Below are 11,054 nucleotides of genomic sequence, written 5' to 3' on the forward strand. Positions count from 1 at the left end.
GGTGGTAGGTTTTTAAACCAATATATCTAATGTGATAGGGTAGTCCCTGATCATATGAATTATACAACTACCCTACGGTTTTGGCTAGTCTACAATGGTGATCACTCTAAGAGAGTTGACGACTACTGTAATTGTCACAAAAATTGTGTATAATACGTTATGAAGCTTGACTATCAAAGAGATTAGAAAAATCACTACTCTTCTACCTCCAAAATTCCAACCAATACTCTAGCAAAAACAGTTTATTTTGTTGAACTAAATTTCTAAGCTATGAATCAGCTACTGGTGTGTTCTCTTTATTATTCTACATAGCAACTATTTTTAAAATCTGAAGTAATAGTTTCATTAAGCATGTTGTTTGTCTAACTATGTTTAACTTAAATTGTAAAAAAAAAAAATATAACTAAAATATCATTATGGTTTTTACCTCCACCTTCCCAATAATGTCACTAATATTCGTCACCTTTTACCTACAGCGTAATAGGATTTGGGAAATGAAATTGTTATGCACATAACGAGAATTTTCAATTTCAATTTTCCAAGCAGTTATTCGAATTCTATTCTCTCAAACTCAATTCCTGTTCTATCTTTTACCTTCATTGATGCTCCTTGGAACCAACCAGGGAGAATTCTCCTTTCCGATCAAAAGTAGCCGTCAAAATGATTAGTTTTCTCCCTTTAAAATACCACAGAACTTCGTACGATTGCGCTGTGTGCTCATGTTGAGTTAACAAACCACGGTGCAGGACCTGTCTTGAACAGCATCTCCATGTAATTAGAAATGCCCAAGCAAATCCAACGTCAAAAAGTAGTGTATCATGATTTTGCTTACTATGAAATAAATAATTTCAAAACTACATCCTTTACAGTTCATAGTTAGTACAACATTTTACAAAACTCCTCAGAATAATTTACATTGAATTGTTGAGATATGGAGATTCTAAATGCCTCCAACAAAAAATTCCATTCATGTGAAAAAAGAGATGATTTCTTGGAAACGCCTTGACAAGATCTTGGATTAGTAGTGTAATATAAAATAACAGAATTTGTGAAAGCCTCAAAATGAGTTGGTCATGGCATGCTCATCCCCTACCAATGATAGTCTTCTTTTAGCAACCTTGGACCTATAACACCATACTTCAAATGCTTCAGTTAAGTCTGGATACTGCATATACTCGTTATCCAGCCACTCAGTTAAAATATCTGCCTGATCCCCAGATGGCAATGCAAGAATGATAGATACAAAGGTGGATTCTAGGGATTGCCACATTTCGCCATCTAATTTAAGCAGCATGGCATTCTCACAATTCGTTGTAACAGAATCAATCAATGGTTTTGTAACCCTCACAAACGGAAGCCACACTTTCAAAACTTGAAGGCGTTTTGCAGTTGGCAATATAACAGTGCCATAACCAATTGCCTCTAAAACCTTTGATGTCACCTCAACAGCTCTTAACTTTATCTCAATGACTTCTGTTGTAGAACTTCCTTGTTCAAGAACCTTAACAATTTTTTCTGATGCATCGGACCAATACTCAACAAATTCTCTCATTATTTCCAACTTACTCAATATCTGACAGGCCCACGACAAATCAGTCAAATAGGATTGAAACAACTGAACATTTCCAGCCTCAGAGAGTGACTCTGTAGTACCAGAGAAAAAAGCTGTTACCGAGTCTATAAACCGGGCAAACAGTCTGTTTACACATTCTTTTACTTCGACTTTTATGTTGTCGTCAGCTGTCAGTAAAGGGGCATCATCATCTTCAGTTAGCATGTACTCAAGTTGCTCTTGTGCTGAAGATTTAAGATCATTCATATTTGGGGATGGAGATGACGTAGAAAAACGGATAGCAGAGACAAAGATATTTACGATAGCAGACTGCTTAACTGGTTGAAGTCTAGCAAGGATAGGTTCAGCCTGTAATCCCATTCGAGGTACAATTCTCAAGATCTCTTCCTCCTCAGCTTCCTCCCATGTAACAGCTTCTAAGTAGTTCACACATGCAGTTATTATCTGTGGGCATCCAAGTTCAACCGCGACCTGGAGAATGCCAAGGGCATTTCTAACACCATGCCACAAATCATCAACTGAACCATCTATGACAATGTAGAGAAGACGTATAAGATTTACATGGTAATCAAAATCCAACTCTTGGCAATAGATATCGACACAATTGCGCGAATCAAGGATCTGACATGTTGGCCAGTTCTCAGACAACCTATCCGCAAAGTACTTGCAATTTTTTACAAGAGTCTCTGAGTGGCAGTATAGCCAATCATCTCGACCTTCCGGAGTGCGTAGCCTCACAACAACATCACTAGTTAATCGGTCACCAATCACACAAGCAATTTTTTCTTCTTTATCCTGGTCGAAAGAGGATAATGTAATCACTAATAACAGATACAAGACACTGTAGCACCATACATTTAGGTGGTAGTACTGAAATAACAAACTGAAAAATCCGCAGCAGATGACCTATTGCCAATGTTTAAAAAAAAGGTCCTCAATCACTATTAAAGGTTTTTAAGGTGTATGCCACTGCAAATATAACTGCATTGGACGAATTTCTCTGCTACTTCAAAAAAATACAACGCAAAGCAATTCAACCAGAACTAAAATTCAAAACCTTGACCGTTGTTAATGTTGAAGATTGACACATTCCAATTCATAAATTGCCCTTGCATGTAATAAAACGTTTGACGTACATTGATGTAGATAGAAAAGCAACCCAAGAAAGAAGATTGTATAAAAACCTAATTTTTTTTAATTTTTATTTAATTTTAAAGATTAATAAAGTGAAATTAACAGTGGTGAAATCTGACAAAACAGAAGGGGGAAAGGGTGGAGAAAGAAACTCACAATAGGGTCCATTGAGATTAAGAGCAGTGAGAAGCGATATTTCTACAGCTGCAATCAGAAAAGAGGAATTAGAATTGGAAGGAGGCGACAAGAGTAAAAGAGATGTAAGTAAGCAGCATGGGATCTTGAGTGTATGAAATTGAAATGGAAGCAAAGCGAAATAAAGAAATGATGAAAATGAGGATTAAATGAGTGAGAATGAAAGAAGTACCGGATCTATTAGGTATTCCATGTGAGTGTAAAGTTAAAAGCTTTCAATCTGAGGAACGACGAATGAAGAACACGCACTCTCCTGTCCTATTACCCATTGCTGCTTCTTATCGACTTTAAACGCATCGTTGCGTTCCCTTTTTTTTATGTTTTTCCTTTTCCAACTTGCCAACTTGCTCAACTTGCATGGATTATATACACATAATTCTATTAAATCTATCTACACTTTATTCATTTTTTACCAAACAATTTAATTATGCGTATGCATGTGCCTAATCAACTTGAAGATAATGGATTCACTATAATTTCTTTGCTTTTCCTCTCCAAATTACACTTTCTCATTCTTACTCTCTTTTTTTTCCTTTTTTCCCTCTTGTCATGATTTTCAGCCTATGCGCCCCTCTCCAACAGGCCATAAGCCCAATAGCCAATGCCACATCTGTTTTACCCTTTTTGTGGTTCTTCTTTTGTTGTTTTTTTCACAGCCAAATTGCCCTTACTCACTGTTGGGTATTTGGACGTAATCGTAGTGGAGAGTGCATAGAACGTGAGTAGAATGTGAATGAAACTGTTGGCTCTAACCCTGTATTTATAAGTTATCTCATGGACCCTAAAATGACACAGGTCCAATAAAATATAAACAAAATTACCTTAAACTCGGGTTGGTTGCTCATAAACCGCCATCTGGATCTTTAATAAGATATCTTTAATTATTTTATCATCCGCTGGATATCGGGCCCAATAATAATATAAGCGTTGGCCCAACTTTAATGGAACTGTTTGCTCTTGTTGGCCATAATGGTGCCCCAACAGAATTGAGTGTATGACCGTTCGGTCTCTACTAGGTATAACACATAGTTGATGAGCGTTGTCGCGGTTTGACCTGGTTGACGAACGCTGTCCCGATTTGACCAAGTTGACGAGCGCTGCTACAATAAATAGACCAATCGATCTTGGAAGCTAACCGTTCGACCTGAATATCATATTATACATATTCTTTTATATTATAAAAAAACAGCTTCGTTATTCTTAAATTATTGTCACAAAAGTGACCTTATTGGTTATTGTGTTAGGTTATAAAGTTGGTAGGTCTTTTTTCCTGCACTCCCATTGTTATTAACCAAAAGAGACTAAAATACTCTTTTTCATTACATTACAGAGGAAGAAGAAGAAAGAGAAAAAACGTGAAAAAAAATATTGTTTTGGAACGTATTTAACATGTTTTAGAAAGTTTCTCCAGGAAATCTTGTTTCCAAAAACTTTTTTCTGAAAGATATCGCATATGTTCTCAAAAGTTTATTCTGAAAATTTTGTTCTGAAAATTTTGTTCTAAAATAGTAATTCTGAATGTATTTTATGTGCTTTGCAAGTTCTATACCGAAAATTATGTTCCAAAAATTCTAAATAGTTTCTTCTGAGATATTTTTAAAATAAATAATACAAAATTCACTTTTACCAAAAGTAAGATATCATTTTTAAAGTTATTCCAGTAGAGATAAAAATTATGGAGTTGCATTAAGAAAAAGAAAGTTGTATTGATTATGGAGTGTTTCATCCTGGTCTCCAACCCTTTCACCTTACACCCCAAATTTCCATAAATACCCTTTAAATAATAGAGGTAGTTATGCATTAAAATTGATTTGTTGAGAATTTATATGTGCATTAAGTGAAGTCTTCAAAAGTTGAATATAATGTTTCAAAAGACTTATATCCATTTCATCTTTGTTGAGTGTTTGCACCCTATCCACCCCATTTCTTTTAGGGTTTTCCTACTGAGTCTTCTCCTCATTTTTTTCGTTAAGTTTTGAGAAATTGTTAGACCATTTTTTGAGTATTGAAGTTGTTTGAGATAGCTTGGCAGCTTGAAGGTGTTGGAGGCAGTTTAGACATAAAGGTTTGAGATAATTGGAGGCGGTAGAAACTTGAATGCTCAAACATTTTACCTCGAATGCCTATATTTGAAGAAGAGTAAAATTTCAAAAATATAAATCAAATCTAAAAATCATAACACATCAGATGAAAAACAGATCGAACATCGACATCCCATGTTATAATTTTCGGATGTCAAAATTCGATAAAGAGAGAATCGGATGTTGAGATTCGATGTTCTCTTTCAATTTTTCATTTCACGTTGAATGAAATATACACCTGGGTTAATTAGCTTTTCTTTTTGTATGCATAATCCACTTGCTTTTTCTTTGTATGATCCAAATTGATATTCTTACCGTAACATTAATTATATTTATTATTCATCTATCAGTAGCATTCATAAATTAACATTGATTTTTATTTTTTGATTTTGATTTGTGGTTTTGCTGGAAATGTGTAACATTAAAAGAGTTAGATATATAATAAATGAGATGAAACCATCATTTATGTTAATTTAATTTTGTTAATATAAAAAATGTATTTTAAATGTTTATTTTTTATAATAAAAAATGAATTTTTATAATTATTTAATTTATTTTTAAGTTTTTCAGATTGTTTATAAATGTTGTATTTATTGCATTAGTTTATGATTTTTATTTTTATTATAAATGTTTAATTTATTCTATTAGTTTTTTATTTTGTTAAAATTTTTGTATAAAATAAATGGTATGAATTTTTTTTTTTAAATTGGTATTTAAAATTCAAATGAAAATTTGAAATAATTTTTTACGTAGTTTTAAGTCATTATTTTGTTTTTTTTAAGTTTATTAAATTATTTATCAATGTATAAATTATTTTATTAGTTGATGAATTTATAATTATTGAATTTCTTCTATTAGTTTTTTATTTTATTTTTTGAATGATGTAAAAAACTATTTTGGTGTTTTATTTTTTAAGTTTATTACATTGTTTTATAGATTTTAAAATTTAATTATAAATGTTTAGTTTATTCTATTAGTTTTTCATTTTCTTAAAAAAAATTATAAAATAAATTATATGACTTTTTAATTTATTAAAATAAAATTGGTATGTAAAATTGATATGAAAATTTAAAATGATTTTTTTGGTAGTTTTAAATAAATATTAAATATTAAACAAATCAAACATTAAATTCTATAAAATTATAAAAATTTAAATAAATATTAAATAATTAGAAACAATTAATTTTAATTCAAAATAAATTAATTAACTAAAATATTTATATAATTATAAAATCATAATATTTCAATAAAAAAAAGTAACAAAATATCTCAAAATTATAAAAAATTAAAAAACTATAAATCAATGTAATTAAAATAAAAATGAAAAAGCTAGAAAAAAAAATTAGAACAAAAAAATTTAATCAAAATATAAATTATTAATTAATTAAAATAAATATATGTGTATCAAATGACATAAAATTTAAAAAAGCGAACTTGGAAGTGGAAAAGAACCAAAACTGTATTTGAAGAAATCAAAGAAAGTAAAAAACAAAAGAGAAATTGAGATTGAAAAGAAAAACAACAGTTTTTAGAGAAAGAAAAAGTTGTTGAAAGAATCTGGTCAAAGATTCTGCTCTTTTTATTAAAAATTAATAACATTTTAATTGCTTTTAGTTAGGAGTAAAATCGTGTTTTTCAAAATGTTAATATTTGAAGGTGTAGAATAAAGTGTTTGGAGGTGTAGGGTGAAACCCCAGGCAACTCGTCTCCATTTGTTTTAGTTTGACTAATTTTAGATAATTTCTTCTTGCCCCCATGTTTTCATTATGCGCACCATAGTCTAATTAATGATAACATTATTGAAGATGTTTAATTAGTTTTTTTTAATCTCCTTGTAAAACTTATTTCTCAGTAAAGCATACATTGAGCCAATCCGACTTTGATTTTGACAGTTATCATTATTATTTAAACGTGTTTTAATTGTTGCTTTTACTAATTCGATTTGTGGAAGCTCCCTTGTACAAAATTTGTTGACAAATAAAATTAGACGCATTTCAGGAATGTTAAATATTGAATTGATGACTCTAAATGATAGTTTTTTTTTTCTTGATTAATTTTTTGAGTTTTTGAGAACATATAATTGAATCTTTATTAAATTTTTGTGTTTGAAATTTTAATTTTTTTTTAATTGAGTATATACAGTTAAATTTTCTTGTTAGTTATCTTATATTTTCATTATCTTACACTACAAGCACTAGTGCAAAAAAGACCTTTAACGTCACCCTTTAAACGTCTGACCCTCGAATATACAACGTAAAAATTGACCGGTAGCATTTTTCGTAAATAAAACAACTATTTAGAGGTCGGTTATGGAAGGGTCCGACGTCTAAATACTCATATACGTCGGCTCCCCTGAATAGACGCCAAAACTAAACGAAAAAGTTAAAAAATAATAATTTTTTATTCTATTTAGACGTCTGTTATGGAGGGAACCGACTTCTGAAGCATTTCAGACGTCTGTTAATTGGGGGAACCAACTTCTAAACCCTAAACCCAGAAATTTAAAAAGTCACTTTTTGACTCCATTTAGACGTCTGATCCCGCCACTCTGAAGCACTTTAGACGTCTGTTAATTGGGGGAACCGACGTCTAAACCCTAAATCCAGAAATTTAAAAAGTCACTTTTTGACTCCATTTAGACGTCTGATCCCGCCACTCCGACTTCTGAAGCACTTTAGACGTCTGTTAATTGGGGAACTGACGTCTAAACCCTACATCCAGAAATTTAAAAAGTCACTTTTTGACTCTATTTAGACATCTGATCCCGCCACTCTGACTTCTAAAGCACTTTAGGCGTCTGTTAATTGGGGCACGTCTAAATTTTGGCATTAAAATGCCGTGAACGCGAGACAGCCATTACGCGCACTCATTGTTCATCATCTTTGTCGCGTTTTATCTCTACGGGTTACGCTTTTCAGGTTCGTTTTATCACTTTTGCACTGTTTTGAATTAATTTTGCTCCGATTACATCACTCTTTGATGCATTATCTTTCATTTGAACCGATTAAAATGCGTTTTCGTTGGGTTTTGGTGCAGTTATTCTCGTATCTTTAGGTGGCGTTCTATGGCGGCAATTTCTTGCATTTTGTACTCCTCCAATTCCCTCTACTACGTTTTTAAAACCATCCAATAAAAAAAATGTACAATACATTCTCTTCAACTAAAATATAAAGTTGTAAACTCGAATCACCATGAGTCAGGAGCATCCTCAAAGACGTCTAACCTATATGGATCGGACGTCTATATAGACGTCGGACCTATATAGGTCAGACGTCTATAGAGACGTCTGGCCTAAAGGGTCCGATGTCTCATTAACGTCACCCATATAGACATCGGACAAAACTCAGACGTTAAAAGCCCAAAATAAGATATGGCTAAAGTCCTTTTTACAGTAGTGAAGAAAATCTTTAAATAACAACCAATTTAAAAAAAATTGTTAACTATAATGACTAATTTAGATTGTAACTTATAAAATAAAATTTATTAGTCACTAAAATAGTTATTATTATAAATAAAAACGTATGATTAATTTATGAATTAGATTCTAAATTAATCAATAACATTAGTTAACAATATTTTGACTACAAAAATATTTTATCATTAAGTTGGTCATAAAAATTAATTAAGAATCAATTTAAATATTAATTTATTTGACTGTCAAAATCTAATTTTAGTGACCAAATTTATAGTAATTCAAAAATTAATTATAGTTTTTTATTCATAATGACTATTTTAGTAACTAATAATAAGAATTTTATAAATTAATATCTAAATTAGTGATCAATTATTTTTTTATCTAAAATTGATTTTTATTTAAAGATTTTCTGAATGTTAAACATTGCCACGTGATATTTAGTTTTTAATTAAAATTTTAAAATTAAACAAATATAAAATCATATAATTATAGAATTTTGGATCAAGTTATTCTCAAGGTTGTTTATGTTAAGCATCGTTACTATCATTCTTGTTAGATCAAGTTTGCAAGTCATGTCATCAATTGTCGTGCTACCATGTCATTGAGAATACCACCAATTTCGAATAAAATAATCGTAATAAGTGTCATTTATGACAACAATTTTAACCATCATAAAAAAAAAACTTTATTTTCAATTACAACTACATTAATTATGCTTCTAAAACCATTGTGAGAATGTCTGAAGAATCATCGTTAAAGATGTATTTTCCAATAGTGTTTTTAAGTTAAAGGATCGATAATAAATATATTATGGGTTTAGGTAAACAAATTTAAAGTGGCAGAGAAATTATAAGGTGATATTAGATTATTTTTATTAATTTTATGATGCGCAATTAAGTACTATTTTTACGTAAATTAAAATATATTAATTAGTTAAGATAATAGACGAGTGGCAGTCTCATAAATCACTAAATAGTTTTTTATAGAGGACCAAGTGAGCAATAATTCAAACAAGTTTTTCCAGTTTAGTTTATAATATCAAGTAGTAATTGTTATACTCAATTAATAGTTCAATTAGATCGCATGAAATTAGTAAGATTGACAAATAAATTTTATAGTATGACCAATTAAAAATATAATTTAGAGTCTTAACATATAAATAAATGTGTTGAAAAGTAACATATCTTTGAATAGGTTTTATTTGTATAGGTCAATACTTAGGTTAAAGTTAGACGAAATATTATTGTGATACTTTTCTTTGTTTGAAGGTGTGCTTAGCTTCTGAGTTGAGTGTATAAGAGTTGTTGTCTCCTCTTTAATAGCTACAACAAATGGAAGTCTTCTACAAAACTGTGGGATAGGAAGTGCATGACAATGAAGTTGTTGATTGGCTTGTCAAGGGAGACTATTCAAAAGTGAATAAGAATGCTACAACCTCCAGAAAAACAAGGAAAGAAAAAGACTTTTTTAAAAAAATAATTGAAATAATTTAAAATATAGGAAAAGAATTCTAGAAAATGAAAAGTTACATTGACTACAGCCATGTCAAAAGTAATTAAATTTAAATATATCAAATAAAACAGATGTTTGAGATAAATTTTAGTTTTCTCTAGAGTTTCTATGTATAAACAGTTGAGGAAGTAATTCATTAAAATAATGCATATAAATTATTAAAATAGATTGCATAGAAAATTTGTTCAATAAAAATAATAATATAGAACTATATATAAACATTAATAAGAAGCAACATTATATTAAACAATTAATATAAAATTATAATTTTTAACGAGATTAAAAGTTGTAGTAAAGTATATTAAATGCTCTTCACTAGTATTATCTTAAAAGTATTGCTAAAAAAGCAAAAATAACGTAGTACTAGTATTTGGAGTAGAAGCTGTCTGGTCCCAAATTGGTTAGAATATGAAAAAGAAAGTAGAGTTGAAAGTGTAGAACAATTAATAATTAATGTGACTGATGAAAAGATGAATTCAAAAAAGGCTACCGTTTTCGGTAACAACACTCAGAACGACTGGGTCTCTTAATCTTAAAAGCATGCAAATTATATCTCACTCGCGGGGTTCATCCTTTTGGGAGTAACTATGCCATATTTTATTATCAAACTTTGAACTCTCAAAAGATAGAATTTGATTTATATTCTTTTCATTTAATTTGAAAAAAAAAACAAATAGCAATCTCTACTTAATGCATATCAATAAGAATAATGTTTAACAACATTTTAATACTATTTACGTGTCATTCAGTGATTGGTTTATGTTAGTGTTTATGATTATTATTAATTGTGGAGTAATTTTAGACCAATCACATAATGACATATAAATAATATTAAAATGTTATCAAAAAAATGTTATCAAAATATCATTATTATCCTATTAATAAGGAGACAATTTAAATAAGGAATGAGGACAACACCACCTATTCATTTAAATTTTGTCATAAATTTCAGACTCCAAAAATTATTTAAAATGGGATCAATCATAAACAGTAAAGTTGAAAGATACTTTCCTTTTATCACAATCTTAATTACATTTTTTTTATATAATTATGTTTTTTATATAATTATGTTCAAATCTTATATTATTAATTTGAGTTAATAATATAGTTTTTAGGTCTTGTATTTGATTATATATGTTTATTC

At 29.8% G+C, this 11,054-nt stretch overlaps 1 protein-coding gene across 2 annotated transcripts; it reads right to left on the minus strand.

The window, feature by feature from the left end:
- Window positions 1-801: 801 nt before the first annotated feature.
- On the minus strand, window positions 802-3,245 carry LOC124838451 (BTB/POZ domain-containing protein At3g05675). 2 transcript variants are annotated; one of them, XM_088115068.1, is made up of 3 exons: window positions 3,075-3,245; window positions 2,864-2,911; window positions 802-2,479 (listed from the first exon to the last, which is right to left on the minus strand). In XM_088115068.1, the coding sequence occupies exons 2-3, from the start codon at window positions 2,873-2,875 to the stop codon at window positions 1,058-1,060; spliced, it is 1,434 nt and encodes a 477-aa protein (XP_087971194.1). In that variant the 5' UTR covers window positions 2,876-2,911; window positions 3,075-3,245; the 3' UTR covers window positions 802-1,057. The 2 variants fall into 2 exon arrangements, with proteins under 2 accessions (XP_087971194.1, XP_047170007.1); XM_047314051.2 differs by having other exon boundaries at window positions 802-2,368; window positions 3,075-3,242.
- Window positions 3,246-11,054: the final 7,809 nt, after the last annotated feature.

This window comes from Vigna umbellata, chromosome 5 (assembly GCF_029865625.1).
Source record: "Vigna umbellata cultivar VRB3 chromosome 5, Vumbellata_1.0, whole genome shotgun sequence".
Taxonomy (NCBI): domain Eukaryota; kingdom Viridiplantae; phylum Streptophyta; class Magnoliopsida; order Fabales; family Fabaceae; genus Vigna; species Vigna umbellata.